This window comes from Diadema antillarum, unplaced genomic scaffold (assembly GCF_040938485.1).
Source record: "Diadema antillarum isolate AM-2024a unplaced genomic scaffold, OU_Dant_1.0 seq00001124_RagTag, whole genome shotgun sequence".
Lineage (NCBI taxonomy): Eukaryota > Metazoa > Echinodermata > Echinoidea > Diadematoida > Diadematidae > Diadema > Diadema antillarum.
The window spans coordinates 230,149-253,168 of record NW_027271938.1 but is presented as its reverse complement, the minus strand read 5'-3'; the positions used below and the strand labels follow the sequence as shown (position 1 = coordinate 253,168).

The 23,020-nt window shown below is 39.3% G+C and overlaps 1 protein-coding gene across 1 annotated transcript in view; it reads right to left on the bottom strand.

Moving 5' to 3' along the window:
* Positions 1-1,732: 1,732 nt before the first annotated feature.
* Positions 1,733-23,020, bottom strand: part of LOC139743948 (N-chimaerin-like) — a 34,643-nt gene continuing 13,355 nt past the window's right edge. The window contains exons 4-11 of the mRNA XM_071654415.1: positions 11,482-11,776; positions 10,261-10,338; positions 8,381-8,465; positions 7,291-7,464; positions 6,318-6,395; positions 4,718-4,855; positions 3,046-3,160; positions 1,733-2,477 (exon numbers count right to left, since the gene is read on the bottom strand). Of these exons, the coding sequence (XP_071510516.1) occupies positions 2,297-2,477; positions 3,046-3,160; positions 4,718-4,855; positions 6,318-6,395; positions 7,291-7,464; positions 8,381-8,465; positions 10,261-10,338; positions 11,482-11,776 (1,144 nt within the window). The 3' untranslated portion in view covers positions 1,733-2,296. The remainder of the gene's footprint in view (positions 2,478-3,045; positions 3,161-4,717; positions 4,856-6,317; positions 6,396-7,290; positions 7,465-8,380; positions 8,466-10,260; positions 10,339-11,481; positions 11,777-23,020) is intronic.

Here is a 23,020-nt window from a genome sequence, read left to right as displayed (position 1 = left end):
ACAAGGAATATTCTTCAAGTTATGATGAAAAATATTCCTTATTTTCTTATCATTTTCTTTACTTTTTATCCCCTTTAATAAAAAATATCTCAAGTTCACACAAATGGAATTAATTGGTTTTGTAATCAAACTCTGCAATATCATCATACGCATGTATTACCCTAATCCGATTCTGCTTCGTACATCAACATGAAGAAGAGAAGACTTTTGTAAAAATCCATTCACCTGTCATATTCTCACTACTGATTAATTTTACAGTAAACCCCCACATCTCCACCTGACTGAAATATATCTATAAAATTGGATGGATGGAATTATGAATTGAGGAAGATGGAGACCAGGTCAGAACAACCTCCCGAGATTGGCTCCTCCTACATTTTGAAAAAAATAAAAGAGATAACTTTCATCATCAAAACCTTTCACTTCACATTTTCATTATAAAGCTGGAAATTAGCAATGACAAAGAGAGATAGAGAGATAGATAATGAAGGAAATAAAAAGTGTTACATGTTTAAAAGACTGCATTGGCTTTACACATCTTCAGATGTATTGACCGATTCGGGTTTGTTGAGGGCAGCAGACATTTTGTGGCACTTGGCGCAGCCATTAGCTGAAATTGCGGTGTCCCAGCCGACCCCCCCCCTCCTCTCCCCCACTCCCCAGGTAACTTGTTTACCGCGCACTTGTAACAAAAGTTCGCGCATTTAGCAAGCGTTCGCGCACTCAGTACGAGATGCCTATTGGCTAAAGCAACCATGCATCAGTTTTTCATTCCGTGCGCGTGCTAATGTAGGGAGGGGGTGGGGGAGAGGGAAAGGCGGGTCGTCTGGGACACCGCAGTAATGGCGCTGCCCATGCCGATAATACACAAAGCGCGTCACAGAATCGGTCTATACAACAAAAGTATTTGCAAAATAAAAGCTTTCCCATTGAAGTCTGTCTTTAAGTTGACAAGGAGGAATACCACATGTTTCCAATGAAGAGCACACCACACATACAGCAGGAAAAAGGGGGCATTTCTTACTTGCATAATCGAGAAGAAAACACATAACAGATACTGAAAATGAATCTGACTGGTATATGTCACTGCGCCTGAGAGATATTTCAGTATCTGATCATCCATTTGAAGGGTTCTTTAATGTGTTAAGTAGTCTTTAAGTTTTACTGCAGCAATACTCAACCCATTGCATCATGCACTATCCCCAAATAACACTTAATAACCCTTTCTGTGCTATGGACTTCGGACTGTGTGTACAATGCTATGGGGTTTACTGTGCCAATCAGCACTCAAAGCACATCAAAAGGGTTAAATCTGGTATACCAAGAATAAATCAATGCTGCAATAGTCAACTAGACAAGACTCCTTGTGTATTTCATGCAAACAATCTTCTTTTTGAAGAGCACTATGTGAAACTTATTTCTGTCAACTTCACTCTAAATACAGGATCTGGATCAGTGGAAAACTGTATGCTACATCAACAATCTTATTTAGTCACATAGTGGGTTCTGATTAGATATTCATTACAATGTTTTCTGTTGACCTTTATCTCTACCATCTGAAGTTCAGACATAATGTCCAAATTTTGTTTGATATGAGGAAGCACCAAGTGTAATGTATGACCGTATCTGATACATTTTAATTGCAGCACTGTTTGCATAGTATGCAATGAATTTCCCTCACCAAGACAAAATTCTGGCCACGCCTTCATCTGCAAATGGAGGGACTCCTATTCAACATGTCTGCACAAAGAGCACAGCACACACCATACAAATACAGGGTAGTTTAAAACTCACAGGTGGGGATAAAATGTTTCAAGCTGTGCCGACAAAATAGTTTTATGACATGATACACATAGGATAGATTCCTTCCATATCACATTATCTTACATCCTCCAAAAGACATGTTTGTTCTTCACATTCTGAGATATCAATCCGAAATTATGAAACATGCAACAAGTTCATCCTGCTCATTGGTTGCATCCTAGAGGCTAACAAAGCACCCTGTTTCTGTTATCATGTGCAATTATTTTGAAACTCATGCATTTGATGAGAACTTTTGACAATGAGGCGACAACACACGCGGAGACTCTTCAACAAAAACTCGGATAACCACCAAAGCAGGGGCCATACCAACAAGACATTTACACTCTTGTGATTTAAGTAGAGAACAGGAGAAGGAAACAAAAAAACATGATCACATTTCCCCAGTGTAAAGATCATCGTCGCAAGAGTCATCATCACAATTATCATCATCATCATTCATCCTTGTCGCTGTGACGACTGACTGACTGGCGAATCACTGGCAGAACAAGGTGTCGTAGTTTTCTATCATGATCTCCACGCTCTTCCTCTGGAAGTGTAACATGTAGAGGTCATCGATGGCTGGCTGGTTGGACGGAGGTCGCATGAGCGTCGGGCCAAAAACAATGCCCATGTTCTCTACGTTCATCTTGTTGTCTTCGTGCAACTCCACGACTCTGCAAAATAAAAAAAAAATAAAAAAATATGACACAGGAGCTATGAGAAGATCTTCATTCTCTTCAAGTAGTGAAAACAAAAAAAACTGGCTAAAACATTTATGGCAAGTCTAGCTACTTTTCTACATAAAATGGCATTGTCATCAATTAAGCAGGCAGAGAGGCTCATTTCCATTCCTACAAACTCAATGCAACGAAGAGGCCTGTGCTGATCATTATTACATGTAGTCTGCTGCCCTCTATAAACATATATGTACCATCTCTCCCTTTCACCCCCCCCCCCCCCCCCAACACCATCACAACTCCTGCCCCCGTTTGCACTGAAGAAAACCACAGAAGTGGCACTACATGTTGTACATGGAAGGCATGAAGCTGTTTGCTTACAACGGGCAACTTTGTCTCCAATGTGCAAAAATCTGCACATTCTGAATTGGTTGACAATTGCACACCACGAATTCAAGAACCTGCAAATATGTTTTTGAGCCCGCTCAGCGCGAAAAATTAATCACGTGATAAATATCGACGTTTACAGAATTCCGCTGGTGTGGTGAAACTGAAGAGAACATACCTCGTGAAGTGGGCGAGGAGAAGCTTTAGTGTGTGGTAGTGAGCGGGAAATGACGTGTACAGCTCTTCTAAGGCGACACAGATAGCCTCAAGCTTTCCAGTCGGACTCTGGATTTCTGTACGGCAAAAAGAGAAGTTTCAGAAAAACATGAAAGAGATAAAAAGTTAATGAGGATCCTCACTCTCATGATTAAACTCTACTGATAATACCAATGATATTTTTTATTTTCTATTTGCTAGTCATTTCTCTATAAATGATATGGAAATGTAGAGTCATTGTTACCCTGTCACCAATTCTAATACAGCATAGAAGATGTCTTGTTGGTGAAACAGCTAATAATCGTCAGTGAGTTTGTTGCCATTTTAATCAATTTGAAACATAATTCAGACTTCATGCTAAACCTACTGCAAGTCATGATAGCGACTTGCATCAAAAGATTCCTTCTTTGCTATTGTGCGTTATAACATTGTATCCTCACCAATATCACACGTCCATACTTGCCAGTTTGCCCCCAAGTAGCATCCATATCATTATTGTTCAAGGAGTATGCTTCTGTTTGTTCAGAGATTTCGATGGATTTCAAAATCAGGGATTAAATGTGTTGGCTGCTTGTCTGAAAGCAGATTTTGCTTTGTCTTGAGGAGAATAAGACGATTTAATATTATATCAGAAGCAATGAGTCAATGGGTTAAACTAGCAATAAGACAGACAATTTTTTTTTCTCTCTCATATCTCCATGATTTTTCTGGTTAATCTTTCTCCTCCCACTGACTTCCAAACCCTTTACCTGATTCTCACTCTATTCTTTCTTACAACTGTCCCTCATTTCCCATTCTCCTGTCTCCACTAGCGCATCTTCAACTTTCAGTTCACTACTGTCCCTCCACTGTCACTATTTGCCTTACACACTCCCTATGTCACTTCCCTCCTCCACTCTTCTCTTTCTAGGCTCTTCTTTCACCAAACAACAGTCCTTTCACAGACTAAATACACATGGTGTTACTGCATACTGTAAAACCAGGAATGTTCGCGTGCATTTTAATTTTTTTCAAATTTTGCAATTGGCAACATTCGCGAAATTAAAATGCACGCGAAAGTTCTTGCCTACACTATATGCATTGTATGTCGGTGGCAAGTCACGAAAATTTCATGCTGCGAGAAAGGCTGTCGGCTCCAATTCGTGAAATTTTCATGCCGCGAATATATCGTGTTTTACAGTACCTCTCATTCTTAAAGGGATGATAAAGTTTCAGTTGAGATGAGGCTTCAGGTTTCTAGTGGGTTTTTAAGTTTATTTTTTGAGATAATGAGAAACCTCTTCTGAAATATGAAAGAGCATATAATTCTATGAGGAATTCAAAGTTTATTTGATGAAAATTGATTTTGAAATGGCTGAGATATTCAAAATTAAGCAATCCTAATAAATGGCAGAACCCATCTTTTTATCAGGATTGCTTTGCTTTACTCTGTTTTTGGCTATCCCAGCCATTTCAAAACTGATTTTCATCAAATAAACTTTGAATTCCTTTTAGAATTGTACGCTCTTAAACATTTCATAAAAGTAGTTTCCAATCATCTCACAAAAAGTTAATAGCTGAATCTTCACCTCATCCAATACTATACCATCCCTTTAAGACAGTCCTCATTTGAGAGTATCACCTACTGTACTTACTTATTGCTGCCATGAATGATGTGTACATCTTGAAGGGTACAAGGGGAATGGGCAGCTCTCTGAGGTACAGCTTCAGCGCCCCCGTGATCGCATTGACGTCTGGGAACTCCCTCATTCCGATCCGCGCCACGATCCCGTCTGGTGTGTTGGAAAATGGTTTAAATTTATTACTCACAATGTATGGTATGCTCCATGGAGGATCCAACATTCAAGAAATTCAGCAAAATTATCAGGATTTACCAAGAAATGCTCTACATTAGAGAATAATATTGTTACTGTGATTGGTTATAGTCTTGATTAGGGTAATGATGACGATTGCTTTTCTTTTCCTTCCAACTCTCATTATTATTATGATCTTGATGGTTAGGATAATGATAACAGTCATTATATTCATTTTTTTTTACTACTAACGCTATAACTGAAACATCATCTCCAACAGCATTTTCATTATTTATCGTTATAATTGTCATCATCATGAATAATACAATGTGGTTGCTCTATCACATATGGCTTATACCCAAGAATGCACATAAAAGTGATCAAGACAACAACAAAAAAGGAGTAGATAAAGATATGAAGGGATACCATAGATATGCTCTCTCTCCTATGCTACAGTTCACGGAAAGCAGAAAGTTCTCGACATTACAACCTTTGACCTTTCAATCTGGGAATGTGAACAGGGTTTAAAATATCACAAGCAGAGGCATGATCACATGACCCTGGAATGTCTTCAATAAGCACAGGAATATACAGACATACTGATGATGATTCATTCAAGCGTATGGCACACTGTGCCTGGTTGATACCGTTTTTGCTGACTATTGCTGGTCACCTGGGGTGAGCTACGAGGGGTCGTTATCATTTGCCTGTTTTCTTGTGTGGGTGGGTATTGACCGATTCTGTGACGCGCTTTGTGTATTATTGGCATGGGCAGCGCCATTACTGCGGTGTCCCGGCTGACCCCCCCCCCCCACTCCCCCATCCCCCTCCTAACATTAGCACGCGCACGGAATGAAAAACTGATTCATGGTTGTTTTAGCCAATAGGCGTCTCGTACTGAGTGCATGAACGCTTCCTCAATGCGCGAACCTTTGTTACAAGTGTGCGTACTCCTGCTACAAGTGCGCCATAAACAGTGTTGCCCGAGGGGTGGGCGAGAGGAGGGGGGGTAGGCTGGGACACCGCAATTTGATGTAATGGCTGCGCCCAGTGCTACAAATTGTCTGCTGCCCTCAACGAACCCGAATCGGTCAATAGGGGGACCACTTCACCAGGTTGGCACCCTGCTCTTTGCGATGAATGAATGAAGTGCGATCTTTTACGTGCGCGTGTCATGGCTAACACACACGCAGGACCTCCATTCAATGTCCTATCCGAGGGACAGAGTGTTTTGCCTCTTACTAGAGGGGATGGAGTGCTTACACACAACATTGCTCAGTGAGGCTTGGGACTTGAACCCGGTGCTCTTGGATGTGTAGGTAGACTCGCTACCGACTGAGCCACATCTCCCACCCTTGCCTCCAAAGTAGCTGGATTACAGGCGCACGACACAATGCCCGGCCTCAGATGATGATGATCTAACAAAGAGGATGATGCTCACCTTTGTCGAATCGCTGCTTGATGAGTTCAACGTCATCCTGCATTCCTGGTATCCGGTACAGACCTTCAGCACGCAACCCTGGAACGAGGGGGAAAGAGATTGCATAAATAGGAAGGGATCATCAAAGTTTGAAGCACATTGGATTAAACCGAAATCTAATCCTGCCTTTTTGTGTGCCAATTACAAATCGTAGCAGACAGATTTGAGAGAGGGTTACAGGCCTTGGATTGGGGGGAGGGGACATGAACAGACAAACTGCATTTCGATACTTTTGTGTCATGTTCCCCTTAACAAATTTTGAACGACACATTACAAAGTCACTACCTTGGGCAACTACTCTGTATTTCTGTTCACAATCTTTACAGTTTGCACCATTTCTGCTTAATAATTACACTTTTTCCCCCACACATCTCAATGACACCCACCAAACAAGTTGTTTTCATTCTAGGTCTCTTGATGTATCAATATGCCAGTGGAACATTGCTGGAGGAAGACATTGATAAGACACTATGGAATAGTCGAGCACTCCCTGCAACCCATAAAATGTGAACAACTCTATCTTAATGTGATTTTTTTCACTTTTAGTTTTGTTCTTGTTAAATCTTTCTGAGATTGAAAGGAGATAATATTGTAATGATGAGCTTCAAATCTATCCTGGTATGATTACAATCATCATTTCATGAAGCTCTTTGTGCCCGACTCCTTGGCAAATCCTTCTGTGACCACTTTTTCTTCTTCTTAAGGGATACTGATCAACACCCCAAGGTTGGGACCAACAACACAGGGGGTGCACAGATGTTGACTGCACAGAGAGAAAAGTTAGAAGTCAATTGCTTTGCTCTTTTATGCTGTGGAGAGCTGCTGATTTTGAAAGTATCTTTGTTTTTAATGTTTGTGACTGCTGATGGCACTGCCTATCACTCTGTGATGGTCATTGGTTTGAAGGAGTTCTTGTAACAGTTAGTTTGGTTACCTCTGCTTTCGATCTCCTCCAGACATCGTTCGACCACCAGTGAGGTGTTGGCACTGTGTGCGATGGCCAGGGTGGTGAGGTCGACGCCGTAAACTCGCTTGATCAGCCGCATGTCCGGCGTGCAGTCCCTGGGGACACGCTTTGAGCACTGCTTGTGTGTACTCAGACCGCAGTCTGTATGCAAAGGTGGTGGAAAGTCACAAAGGTTTATTCTCACTTGATTATAATAATGGAAAGGCTGCCATTTACACATGAAAATTAGGATGATTCTAAACAGTTTCCAGGAAGATGCTTGTGTGTACACAAATGGTATGTATCTCAATATAGTGGAAAATAATCCCAAACCAGGGAGGCATTAAGGATATGAAGAGAAATAAGTCTAATTTATTATTATTATTATATTTTTTTTAAATCAAAGTTTTCAGGAACCCTCATGCTGAACATGGGAAACTTGGCAAATCTGTTTACAGTGAGCATTGGCTAAGTAAATAGCAGGCTCCATCAGTTGACAATCACAAGGGATTGACTGGTTAATAATAACTTTAGTCCCACACATACATAATGGAGGATCTTGTTCCTAATATTAACCTAGCCGGGGCAATTAATGACAGTAAATCATATAGAAACATTGGTACTTCAAGTGAGCTGCAGCAGTGTGGTGCATATGGGAATGTATAGGTGACTGTGCATTCTTGTCAACCAAATTAATATCAGCCATTCTTGCACCGTTTATATGTAAAGTACCACTTTCTTCCTGACTGAGTTCAGAGGTCATTGCAGACCAATGCTAACTGTGAGCTGGCCTATTGTCAGTGCTGAAACAGACAAATATGATCTACTGTAAAAGTGGATATTTTTGCGTGACTATTTTTTTGCGCTCGACTGCGTAAGAAGAGTTTCACAGGTTTTTAATTCTGCGGAATCAAGACATCAACTAATAATAAGTAATGGAACATACATTGTATGACAAGCAAAAATATTCGCATGCTTTTATTTTCGCGCTAGTTTCTGGTTGAGCAAAAATGCATGAAAATTTCAACGTGATATTTTCCACTTTTACAGTACTCCTTTTGATCTGTTTTGTACTAACCTGTGCACTTTACACCCTGACTTTTCAGTCCCCAGAGGAAGTTACCGCAGAACATACACCAGTTGAGGCCAACAAACGTGTGAATCTGTCAAAAACAAATGAAAATGCAGAGTTATTCATTATCCAATGTTGGCACTCAAATTCCAATCACAGTTGGAACTCAAATTCCAATCACAGTTGGAACTGTCACGACAAGACTGCCAGTGTTCCAAGCCTGAGCTCATAACTACACACTTCAGGAATGGGAAAATTTTTTGAGTAGCAAAATCTGTACATTTTAAAACATAATACCATCCCTCAACTATAATTGTAATTGAAATATCAGATCAAAAGGACCTCTGATGACATACTGGGTAGTTCCCAACAGACTGCGATACACATATTGTTTTGATTATCAAAAATAGCACAAGCCGATCATTTTCTCACTTAACATGACTTCCAGGCCACAATGGTGCACTGAAAGATTTAAAAGTACTTTTTATCAGATTGGTTCAGGAAAATCTCAATCAGAAATTTCTGTATCCTAGGGCACTCAAGGCTGAATGGAAATATGAATTCTCTCTTTCTCTATCAGAGCAAATCAAAGAGGTGGAGCCAGATGAAACATGGACATAATAATCTTGGCCTTGGAAAGATCGTGACCTCAAAGTGACATGCGGGTAATGACAGATGACATAGTTCTGAAAGGCAAAACGGAAACTCCCCTACTCCCAGCTGATTTTTAACAAGACACACACTTTAAATTTCACCATTTTTGGCATGTTCATTACACATTTACATCACATCTTCCACACTTGATCTATTTTCTCCCCCAAAAAACCCAATATATATGATTCACTCTATACATATTCCTTTTTCCAAGCATTGGATGCCGACGGCTCTGTGCTATGAATCTGAATCATACAGTGAAGTTTCCTTATATTCTCAAGTCATCACAAATTTATGTTAAATATTTGTTCACTGATCTTGCCAGATAAGGACAGGAAATGTTTGTTGACAATGACGGAACAAAGAGCCAACAACTTACAAATTTGAATGAGTTTGTCTACATAGCTTCAATATCAATTTCCTGCATACTAATTGATACTCTTCCAGTGAAAGACCAAACATGTAAACTCAAGATATATTGCAATGAAATTTAGGCAGAGCAAGGTGCTGAAGTTTGAGCCTTGCAGTGAGAATGTCAAGAGCCTCGAGCATAAGGCATCAAATTCTCCAATTATATTAAACTGGCAATCAAAAGTGTTGAGTTATTAAATGAGGAACTTCTTGTCTTAATATCATAAAAATTTCATCTCCACATATACTTCATACAAATATCTCTGTCATACCGTGCTACATACATATTTCTTTTGAATCCAAGCTAATGTTTCATAAGTCTTGGCTACTCTACTTCTCTAACCCACTGAAAACTAGTCCCGAGTTTGCTCGGGCAGGTGTCTATGAGAAATGCGTGTTATAGCAAAATTAGCTCGTCCTCAACAGGTTGAATAACAATATAATCTTTGAAGGAGGAGGTTTGCATGGTGGTGTAGATAACGGATACTGGGTTTGCCATTCACCATGTGGTAGTCCTGAAAAGGACTGTTGGAAGAGGAGATAGGAGATAATTGATGAGGAAGAAGTGAGAAAGAGAGTGAGTGAGAGTAGAAGTATTTTTTCTTTAAAATGTAATATAATCCTTGTGGTGATAAAACTTCTCATGACTCTCGTTTCTTAGACAAGGTACCCTTGGTAATCCTCACAGCCTTAACACATAGCGCAGATGGTTCCTATAAGCAATGATTTTATCAGCTGAGATAAAATCCACTAGTACATAGAGCATGAGTCGCACTAATTTTGGTTGGTTGATCAGCTGCTTCCGAAAGGGATGTATTCACCTTGAATGAGTGGTCCTTCTCCACTTGCACAGGACAGTGAGATCCATGCGGTGGAAGTCTGTCGTTCCTTGCATCAAACTGCATAGAATGGAATAAAACGGAATCACATCAACTTTTAGCTACCCTGTAATACATCTTTAATTACACCACCAAAATAATCAAAACTTTTAAACCCGGGAATTATTATCAAAGTTTGCGTGAAATCATTTTTAGAACAAGAATATCGAGCACACAAAATATAACTTGCAGGATGCTGCTAAAGATACCCGTTTCATAATAACATGGCCTGCATCAAACCTTAACATCCTTTAATTGTTTCTAGAAAATTATCCAAACTGAAAACTAATTACAGGACAATATGAAGATTCTTGTAGAAGTAATGAATTATTGTAAAATTGCAGTCAATTTGAAATAATAGATATGAGTTTTCTTCAATTTGTCTGTCCTCTGCACAAATGAAACTGGTGATCTACATTTTAACAAACATATTTGAAAAAAAGAAAAGGAACCAGCAGGAATCAAACTTGTCATCTACTGCTTTCTTGGCAGTGATGCTACCACCAGGTTATCCCTAGCTGCTGGCAGTGACACAATGAACTTGGAATAAATACCCCAGCTCTAAAAATTCTGACATTGTTATGATACACAGATGACAGGTCCAATTACTGCTGGTTCCATTTTTCTGACATGTTTGTTAAAATGTAGATCAGCAGTTGCGATCTTCCAAATTTCATTTGTACAGAGGGCAGAGAAATTGAAGAAAACGCACGCCCCATATCTTCATCTCTCTGCTTTAAAATCTCTTGCTTTCATGTAATATGCCTCGGTCTCCTTGGACTAGTCAAAATCTAGTAGGGTGCTTGTTTTGCAGCAAAACAAGCACCCTACTAAGATGAAAAAGGTAAATTATGCCAAAAGTACACTCAATTTTGAGACAGAAAAAGAATAGATGTTGATAGCAGAAACTCTAATCTTTTGATTATAGTAATTTTTAAACTCAGCATGACACTAAAAAACATGAATTTAGGCCACCAATGCATACACTTTTGTACATTTGGGGAACCTGGTATATCAGGTTCCTGTCTACCAGTTGATACTATGAGAACCTGGTACACCAAGTTTCTGTCTATGAGTTCATGCTCTGGGAACCTGGTGTATAGGGTTCCCGTAAGGAAAAGGTTAAGAGTGGAACATGCAGAAATGTGTCCGTCATCTCCCTACCACTGTGAAATGAGATGGAATCTCTGGGGGTGAGGTGGAAGGCATGCTGGACAGGCTGCCGTTGCTTGAGCCTTTGGTCCGGAGGAAATCACCCTTGAAGGTGGCCTGCTTGGAGTATTTGTCGTAGATCGGCTCGTCAAATTCGATCCTGCCGATGTAGTCCGCCGCTTTGGTCTCCACGTACATCGTGATCAGCCCGTCGGCGACGAGGTCGTGAACTGTGTCGAAGCGCTTGTCGGCAACGTAGTGCTGGCCATCAAAGTACAGTCTGAAGTTTTTCGTAGCACCAAGCAACCTGTAAGAAGCATATAGAAAAAGAGGGTGTTACATGTAGCGTAAATACCTCCTTGATCATGAATGCAAAGCTTTCCCTAGAATAATTTACCTTTGAATTATAACGATAGCATGCTCCTACTTCCACGAAGCTGGTCATACTTTCATAAAGTACTTATTTTGCACAGTAAGGGAGGGGGGATGCTCAAATGTGACAGTGCACCTCAAAACAAACAAAAAGTCGCCAGACATGAATTTTAAGTTAAGATCATATTCTGAAAGAGCAGACCTTAAGCTTTAAAATGATGTATAACTCAAATCAAATGGACTCTCCTAACCTATCTAAATATTGGAAAGAAAGCACAAACTCAGGAAAAGTGTGAACCGAGAAAAGAGGCTCTGAAGTACAGTGTCTATTCAAGCGCTTAATCTTTACCAAACCGTGCTGGCTGTGCAATGAATGGGACAAAAAACAGGAAGTAAACCACCAGAGTAACAACAATGAAGGGATTATCAGATTAAACTGAAATTAAGCATGCCTCATTAACACATTCTGTCCATAATTAATGCCAACTTTCAAAGCAGTAGCACTATCCTTTCAAAAGTTATTAGAGTCGAAGGTGAAGAGTGTGGACAAGGTTTTTCAGAAATGAAAAAGGGATTCTAAAGACACACCTAATGACACTATTCTACAAAAAATGTTCGAGATAAACTGCTAAAAAACACACTTTCCTGCCCGTTTTATGATCCCAAATTTTAGCATAATGTAAAAGAAGACCCGCTCTTTCAGAAAACATGAAAAAGTCAAGTTCGGCTAGGTTTACCCATTTCACTTATTTTCAGTCCTCACGCAAAATCAGTGTGTGCGACTTTATGTTCGTTTTGAGGTGCACGGTCACATATGATCTTTTTTTTTTTAACTTTAGCTTGAAATAATGATAAGCCTGACATCAATACGATATTAGTAACCGCAAATACAGTGTTGCAACACAATCACTACAGCAAAATAATCACACATTTTCATCATTCCATCATATGACAATGGACATTTAAACAAGAGAGAAATAATAAAATGCACCAATAAGAATCTTGCCATAAATTTCCACCTCTGCACACAGAGACACAAATAACTATTTGATATTTTGATTTGATATTGATGTAAACTAATGGATATTGACAAAACTATCAGGACAGAGGTCTAGCCCACGATGTAAGGTTTGAACTCTTGATCACAGAACATGTCCTCTTGTCAGTTAAAATGTTCCATGACTATCTAAATCCTTTTTTTCTCTTCTTTTTTTTTCAAAAGACCGAGGATTTGCTTGTCATGGAAAGAGACGAGGTGGAGTCGAGGCAACCCTCATCCTGGACTCATCCCCTTCTTCCCGAGGCAGAGACTGCCAGACAAGACCCGCCTCATGCCAACGTTTCCTACCCTAATACCAAGCGGTTGATCCTCCCTCCACCAAATCCTTGTCGTTGCCATGGAAACAAGACCCTGCTGCCGAAGAAAACCACAGTTCTTGATGCAAGCCAGATTGATGCACGCTTTCCTGTCCTCTTTTCTGTATTTTCAAATTTTCTACACTGCTGACAGTCTTTGATAGTGGGATACATTCATGTTATGGTTTGTATCTTTACTTTTGAAAAATATCTTCCTATACTATATATCTTTCCTTCTATGCATTTATAATGTCATTTTCACGATGTAATTTCTTATGCGATTGTGTCTTTTGACTGTGAGACATGGCACCTTCATAAGACATGATTTATCTCCCATCATTCTCATTACACCCTCTTCTTGCCCATGAAAAGCTAACAAATACCATTCAACATTTTGTCTTTGATTTTCATTTGATGCAAACATTACTTTCTTAAAACTCAGTTTCTTTTGAATTCATTGTATTGAAACAAGCAAATAATTTCAGTATTTTAAGAATCCATATAAACCCATGTTCATATAGTCCGTACTGCTACTTTCAGAACAAATTGTCACATTCTGCAAGTTTTGTAAATTACATCTTATTTCATCTGTTTTCCAACCATCAAAATAATTGAGTTTACCTTTACAACTATTGTCTACATTTTTTCCCCATTTTTCAAATAGACACATTCACAGCCTAAAGTATATTGTAGCTTATAAACCAACACAAGGCTAAAACAAATTAATACCCAAGATCTTTTTTCTTCTCACTAATTTAGGATAAGTCCGACTGACAGACAAGCGCACGAGAGCGCAAGAAGTTGACGACGTGTTTTTTGCAACGTCATTTCGGTGACTGCAGACCGCAAAGGTGTTGACAGGCACTGATTTCTCCCAAGGGTGGGATACTCGGTTTACACACAAAGCAAACTGTATACTTTTCACCGCAGCAAAACCAGTCATGGCAACAGGTGATATTTTTGTCTCCCCACCACGTTTACAGCCCTGACTATTATTTCCAACAAGACAGACTGACTGACTGACAAGGGAGAATCAAACTGCGGGAGAAATGAGATTACTTTTATAGCTTGGGCCTCAAATAATATAATCTCTTTTTATTTGATCATTGTCCTATTAAATATGGAAGCTTTGAAGGCTAGAGGGCCAGGTTATGTTGCAATCTTCAAAAGAAAAAAAAAGAGAAAGAAAATATAGCTGCAATCAATGGCTTTAAGAGGTACAAGAGGAAGGACCAATTTGAAAAATGCCAACTTTGCTGGAAGTTTTGATTATTTTTGTCTGCCCGCTCTGAGACAGAGTGTCATTATTAGCAGGAACCTTTCTGTGCCATGTCACTTGATTTATGATGTGTTGTTACAACGTCTTGAAATTTGGGCACGTGCATGAGGAAGGACGGGACCCAGGGACCCTTCATCTCTCTGCCTACCCCCCCCCCCTCCTTTTCTATGTGACACCCAAATTATGATGTATTACCACATGCAACTTTCAACCTTTAGCTGATGACATAGACTTCATATGGGCATTTTACAAGTCCCAATTTGGTACGGGAAGACATTCATGATGAACAAGTTTTGTTATAAATCAGATTTGATTCTCTGTAAAGCTTTCCTTTCTTTTTCAATTGTCCATAATTTTTTCAAAGATGCTTTGAATTTTTAAACTACACTTTATAAAAAAAAGAAATGGCACCAACATGACATTTCTTTCTTTAGCTAGTGTCAGTGTCAGTGTCAGTGTCAGTGTCAGTTGTTATTACAATAACCATTACCTTTTTTTTTAATAAATAAGCTAACACCAAAGATAACTTTATTACTGCATCCTTAAATTCCCAGGCAAGGTTTTAATAAATAATACTTGATTGTGGTTCAAAAATAACAACATCAAACAAACAAACAAACAAACAAACAAACAAACAAAAAGAAAACAAAACAAAAAAAATGACATTTATAAAAGTGTTAACACCTAACACTCATAAAACTTCTACTCATGACTGTCTGCTGGTATTTCTCTGACTTGCAAAGTGACTGCAAAAGATGGGACTGGCTACAGGTATGCAGAATCAGTGAATTCTCTCTACATCATATCGAATACCGGTCACCTAAGATGACCAAAGGGAATAATGTGCTGCCAGTGGCTTTGGACTGGACACTGAAAATGATCCCCGGTGGCTATCAGTTTTGTGAAGGAAGAGATGAAATCCCACATGACCATCAATTAAGAAAATGGAAAAGATCCAATTCGCTGAGGAGGGCATCGGTTGCGCAAAGGAAAAGATGAAATCGGCATCAAAGCAGGCCCAGATTTTGCTGGAGGCTACGAGTCATTTCCCTAATTTCTCCCTCTCGAGATGAGTAATGGTTTCACAAGATTTTAACCCAAAATGAGGCAGCACTTATATAGATTTTAACTCGATAACTCTAAAAGATATCTGCATCTAATCTTGTCTGCTTGGCACTTTATTTTGAAGAATAATAGTCATCTGTGGCTAAGAGTTTGAGCACTGTGGCACAGTGGATAACAGTCTGGACTCTTGAATGGGAGATTCAGGGTTCAAACGTGTGTATTTAGACAAGACATTAACCACTGCATCGCTCTTAACCCAGGTGAATAAACTGATGTCTGGTAATGTTGGGGTATATGAAGAATGCCTCTATGTCCAACAGTGTTTACACTGAAAAAGTTACCCTGAATAAAGAAAAACATATTAACAATTACAAATTTGCTTAAACTTGACTATCAATACTGATGACAGAAAAGAGTGAGAATTGATAAATTTGCAATGACATACAAACAGATGAATAGATATATTTTTCGTAACTGCTCTGAAAAATCAAAACCACAAGGGTGCTATTTTACCCAATATTTGGAATGATGCTTATAAGTCTACCTACTTTTGATAAAATAAAAATCTATTGTTTCATTTTTAGTTACACTCAAATCTTATAACGCATTAGCCCTTCTGGTTCCCAGCCAATGATATTCCCAACGTTCATGATGATTTGTGCTAGGTACATTCATAAATATTTGGTATTTCAGCCTTGTCCAGAGACTACACTACATATTCCATGGCACACATGACAGCAATGTGTACCTGAGATGATAACGCTCCCCGGGAACGGCAATCGCGATCGCGGGCAAGCGCCGCATCCATTTGATTAGGAAGCACTCAATTATCAGCGCACTTTGCAAAACGAATGCCTCAGCACATCGGCCAGATTACAATCGCTGACTTTCATGTTGCGTTCTGTGCCTCCTCTCGCTCCTGGCAGGTAGGAGCTGAGGTGGAGTGAGAATTAATAGATGACACCTTTTAGCCTCCAAAACAGACTGATTAACCCTCAAGTTCGCACAGAGAGATCTAGTGTTTGAGGTCATACCATGGAGGGGGCAAATCTTCCACAAATAGAAGGTCCACAGGAGTTCATGTTGATTTCATATTCCACACAAGATTCCAAGATGAAGAATTCAACAAATTTAGTGCCTGATCCATCTCAGGAAAATGACAAACAGCCTGATATAAAGGACAGGATTTGTTTGTTTGTTTTTTTTTGGGGGGGGGGAGGGGGAGGGGACAGAGAATGACTCTGCTAACATACCACCATAACCATAAACACATGTAGCTCAGCTGTTGATTATTGAATCTTTTTTAACTTTGTTTTTCTCTGTGGGTTATCAGTACTTTGAAAGAATAAGGTTAATCAGTTTGTACACGAAGAGAGGTAAAATGAAAAGGATTTTATACGTTTCAGCCGCAAGATCTGCTCATTTCCATCTGGCAACAATGATCAATACATTCTTGATACTTGTACTAAAAAAAAAGAGAAACAGAATGCCAACATAATAAAAGCAAAACATTAAAAAAAAAGTTTGCACTGAGATATCTATCACAGGGAGACACTTTACCCCATCAGAGAAATATCTGAAGTAGGTGCATCATCAGGATTTCATCCATGTATAATACTGGATTCACACTCGTCCGTGCATTCATGGGTACAAAAAGATGCCGAAAAAGACAGCTATCAATCGATCAGAATGGTTTGCAGATTGTTGCATGATGGGATATGCAGAGTGCGAGTGACGACAACAGGATACATCTCTCGACAGAGAGGGCTCGGGAAATGGGGGAGAACTTAACCCATTCATTCAACACTTGATGGATGACAAGGTGTAAGTGCGCCTTCCAAATTGCCTGGATTACACAGCAGCATACAGATTAGGTGGTACAGATTTTCATATCCCCCATCCCCCCATACAAGACAGTCCTGTGTAGCTCCTTCCGTCCCATTCTATTCTTTTATTGCCTTTTTTTTTTGGTCTTAATAGCTCCATCGACTTAAACTGATTATCCACTAACTGCTCTATATCGCCACCTAACAGTACTTTCCTGTGCTTAACCCGTTGAGGACGGACTGATTTTGCTACAACACGCATTTCCCACAGACACCTGCCCGAGTATACTCGGGACTCGTCCTCAACGGGTTAAGTGAGATATAATGCAGAGCATCGTATTGTGGCACTTCTACAAAAAAGTGCTTTGTCAATTTCACACACTCATCATTTGTACATCATCTCTATTGCTGATTCCCGTTCTTGAAGCAGGACTAGCATTTTCTTTTTTATCTGTCCATCACTGTGGATATTGATCACAAATCTAACCTTTGGTGAAATGGTCTTTACTCATCCCAAGATGCAAGAATATAGGCCATTTACAGACACTATTACAATCTGGTTCACAAATATACCACTTCTTTTAATCTATGGGTATGTGGGACACGGTATTTTTGGTTTGTCCCAAAAACTGTAATGTAATTTCATGTAATATTGTAATAATGGTGAAATTGTAAGACAATACTTTAATGAATGTGTCTCATCTACATTAGATTTTTTCCTACTCATATCATTATGTGATGTTTCACAATAAAAAAAAAAAGAACTAGCTCTGTGAGATCTTTTTTATGCAATTTTTTCAGCCCTCTATCAAAACGTTGTTTAATTTCTCGTGATTTGACACTCAACTGGAAAAGAGATTCAGTAATCTGAGGTTAAAGGGATTGTACAGTTTTGGTTGAGACCTAATTTCAGGTTTCTAACATTTTTTGGGTAAAATAATGAGAAACCTCTTGTGAAATATGAAAGAGCATGTAATTCTATGAGGAATTCAATGTTTATTTGATGAAAATTGGTTTTGAAATGGCTGAGATATCCAAAAAAGAGCAATTATAAGAAAGTGTGGGACCCACACTTTATTACCATCGCTTTGTTTTACTTTGTTTTTGGATGTTTCAGTCATTCCAAACCCGAATATCATCAAATAAACTTTGAATTCCTCTTAAAATGGTATGCTCTGTACTATATCATAAGTGTTTTCTTGGTATCTTGCAAAAGTTAAAAGCCCAATTCTCATCTCCACCAATACTGTACCATCCCTTAAACTCAACGGATGACTATTTGTACACAATGTCAATAGCATTTCGAGTGGGTGGACCCGGAAGGGTTAAACAGAATCTCTGCATTGTTCATCACAGAATGACACTAATCTCACGCTGAACTCAAATCCTGAGGCCCCTTGTGTAACATCGAGACTGTCTATTCGGCAATAGCTTGGCTCTAGTCCCAGTGTTTATCACAGAAAATCAATGCCAATCTCATCAACTGGTGTCACACGAGCTTGAAGAAAATCAAACACTTCCTGTATTTACGAGTGAGTAGAGCGCAAACAGCCCGTGCCGTCTGTTGGATACAGAAGCCTTTGACATTAATGAGATTTCGCAAAATACTGATGCCTGCATATCATGCTTTATGTCACACTTTATATGCAAAGCAATTTTTCTAGCAGCCGGACAGCCCCATGCCATTTCCTGTTGACTATGCCAACCTTGACTAGCATATCTTCAGTTTAAGCATTCAAATTCAAAAGCATGATATGTATTTTTTGACAAACAGTTCCAATAGAAAGTATAAATGACATCACAATACATTTATCAAATCATATACTTTTAATAGTGAGGTTCACTGATAAGTAACAAAGGTAAACAGGTTAACTGGTCAAGGAAGCGAAACAGATAGTAAGTTGTACAATTTTCCCCTGCTACTCAATCTGATGCCAAATCATTGGTGATGCGATTGTACCCAAAAAAAAAAAAATTAAAGCAAAGCCCTCTTCAAAGTAGTTCCTTTATTCGTAAGATTTTTTACTCTGATAATACTAGAGCAAGGGGGAACTTCAACTCAATTACGAATGCATTTAGAAATTGAGTGTCTGCATTTCTAGGACTTCATTATAATTGTCTTCAGATGGTAATGGGGATGTGACACTGATTACCAAAAGATCAGAGTGGTCAAAATTTGGTTGGTATTTGCAACATTGTGTCTATGAAGGAATTATAGAATTATTCTTCCCTATCAAATGTGCTTTCATGGGTTATTTGTAAACTATTACGAACACACTTCTGTTTAAGAGACTGAAAATTTGAGATTTACAGAAATTCCAATCATAACACCCTCAGAACAGGATTTGAAAAATCTCTGTGATTACCTAAAGCATCAAAACATAAAAAATTGTGTGATTATATCTTAATCAGTATCCTTGACTACAGTATGCCTTTAAAGCACACAAACAATCAATCATGCTACTGAACAAGCTCCTCCATGAGAGGAATTTCTCATTAATCCTATTCCTAAGTTAAACTTGATGAATTAATACTCGAGAGCTCTAAAGATTGTAGGCGAGATTAATCGGGACGGCTTGTCACCGCTTGCAGATTTCTTTCTTTCCCAGATCAAGTGATTGGAGTGACCTCACAAGCCTCTGAAGAGGCACTTTTGCTAACAAAGCGATCTCCGCAAACTGCACTCCTGACCATTCAACAGCTGCTCTATTGCATTAGCACGATTCCGCACTATCACCCACTCCCCCTTTCCCCTTCAAATTACAACTTTAAAGAATCGATGCTAAAAGTGCTGCTCAGTGACCACAGATGGATATGCACCCACCCATCCATCCCTCTCTCTTCGGCCAACACCACTTACCAAGAGGGACAGGTTTTTCGCCGAGATAATTTTGCGGATTTCGGTATCACGAGCGATACATCGATTCCCGTCGAAGGCTGTCGTAAGCAACCGCGGATTAATCGGCGCAGCTGCCACGGAGCCATCAACGATCGAGCCGTGCGTGTTGAGATTAATAACGGCATGACTTGTAAGACGATAGAGCCAACTGCTTGCTTATCGACATCGATAACGGCAAATTACGTATCTCGCATGATGATATAAGGCAAACAGGGGATTATACCATAATACTCAATTTCATTTATATCTGCAGCAAGGCATCTTCTAATCCAGACTCCACTACAGTTTGTTTAACCCCTCCTGCACTCATCAAACTTTTAGTCCATTGAAATTGTGTGCATTAACCATGGGACACTGCAGTCGTGGAGTGCTAAGAGTTACCTCAACTGCCAAACAAGTACAAGAGCATCAGGTGGTTAGTGTTCAGTTGTAGGACTCCTCCATCTTAATCCTAAATCTTTGAAGTGTTTATGCCAAGGAAAGGTTAGGTATCCTCTTACCCAAATCAATATTTTGTGTTATAAATAGAAGTCTTATATCAAACCTATGAGTAATAAAAGCTCAGTTGGGGGAAAAGCTGGGGTTTTTCTTCAAATTCTTCACTCTCAACAACATATGGCAAAACATGACTAGTGTTTGAAAACTCGAAAGCTGTATCATAAAACTTGCCATACACGTGTGCACATTTCATCATCACTCTTTGTTTTTACAGGCGCGATAAGCAAATTAATGTTTCCTTAATATCTTATCCTTAAATGGCTTGAATTAATGTGTTCATCAACATGATGTCACATCAAATCTTCACGTCAAAGTTGTCACTGACACGCATTACTCGGCTCCCGCACTTTAGTTCCTAATGATGAGGCTACTGTAAATGTTCCTGTGGCAGCTGCTGAGGGGAGGGAATGTGTGCGGGGTAACAAATTGACCCTCGTCATGAGTAATTGGGATGATCCTTGGCCGCCAGGCGGGGGTGAGATCGGTCAAGCAGTTAAGCAGGGTTATTAATGCAAGGAGGAAGCCAGATAACAACAATCCTTCGCGCTACGATCCGAGCGATCGCTGTTTACCATCGCAGCAGATTTGAGCTTACTGTTGTTGATAGCCAGCAAACATGCGGCTACTTTTATGCTGGAAACATCTTGGGACATTCAACCAAACAATGGAAAACCATTCCTATGAAATCACTGTTTGCTCTAACTGGAAGGGTGAATTTAATTAATTCACTCCAGAATCTCCTCATATAATTTTTTTTTTTTTTTTTAAAAGCAAGCATTTCAAAATTTCATTATGGTTTGACTGAATTTGAAGTGTACTGTTAAGGAATTGGTGTCTACAAAATGTCTCTTGTTTTTTTCCCAGTATTTTCTCGACAAGGGCTCAGTTGCCTTGATTAAAAGTACTCAATCTCTTTGAAGTACAGTCAAACCTGTTTTAGCGACCACCTGTCTATAGCGGCCACCTGCCGTATACGACCACCACAAACAATTCCCTCCGAGAGTAAAAGCATGTTAAAGAATCTGTCTATAGCGGCCACCTGTCTATAACAGCCACTTTTTCGTCTCCCTTGGGTGGCCGCTGTAGACAGGTTTGACTGTATACAGTGAAAACTGCACATGATATAATAATTGATATCAAGACTTCATCTGAGTTGATTCACTGATTAAAGCAAGATCAAACTTGCTATAAAACATATTCCCTTTCTTCTTCTCTTCTCATTCCAGGGATGATATTGAGGTTTGTTGAAAAAAGTTGGAAATCAAAATTTCCAGGTGATTTTGATACACGGAAAAAGCAAAATGTGTATAGACTTGAGAAAAAAAAATCTGAAATCCAATTTAAATCTACAGAATATCATGCCTGTCATTCCCTCATCTCACTGCTCCAGGTATGGACCATGAGGAGGGAAGCCTTCTGACCTTTGACCTACGGCACATGAACGGCACAGACTCATGTCCTGGCCCTCCCGCCGTGCACGATGCCTGAACTTTTGGGTTCAAGTTCCTGGCAGATGCATCAGCCTTGTCCAGCGATCATGTCCCCAAGTAATGACATTTATTATCTCATTAGGGTAACAAGGGAGGTGCTGTGAGGATCCATGCAAATCAAATAGTCTTCTCTACGCAGTCACAAACTTTTTGCCTCAGCAAAGGTCATAAGTTTGTTTGTTCATGGTACAAAAAAGGCAGATATCTGGTGGCTTGCTCAATATAGCTCAAATAATTCCTTTTCCATTTGAAGGTAGATCCACTGAGTGCTCTCGAAGTATTGAGCATTTTCATTTAAAATAAAAGTACAATCTATTCTTTATTTTTCATTTTCTTTAATGCCACAAAGAGTGTCAAGCCAGATGAAATTTATCAAAAGCAAAAATAGGATGTACTTGTACAATTATCACTCCTTGATATTCACAAGCAAAATTTATCATAAACAAATGTATGTAGTTTGGTAGTTGTGCATTGAGCAAATAATCAGTCATTTTGCACCCTTTTCACATTTCAATCAAATCACTTTTCCCCATCCTTAGATATCTGACTGTTAGAAAGATTATGATGAAAAGAACATTTGTGACTGAGAGCAAGACTATGTACAGACTATCACAACAGGTATTTTACCATGGGGTCTACTGCCAGACAGTTACAACATGAGAAGCATTGTACAACTGTGATTTCAAAGGTCAATTGGAACCAATGCCGACCAAGCTGGATATTAATTCAGAAACCATTGTCTGGAAAAAAATGTCATAAAAAATGA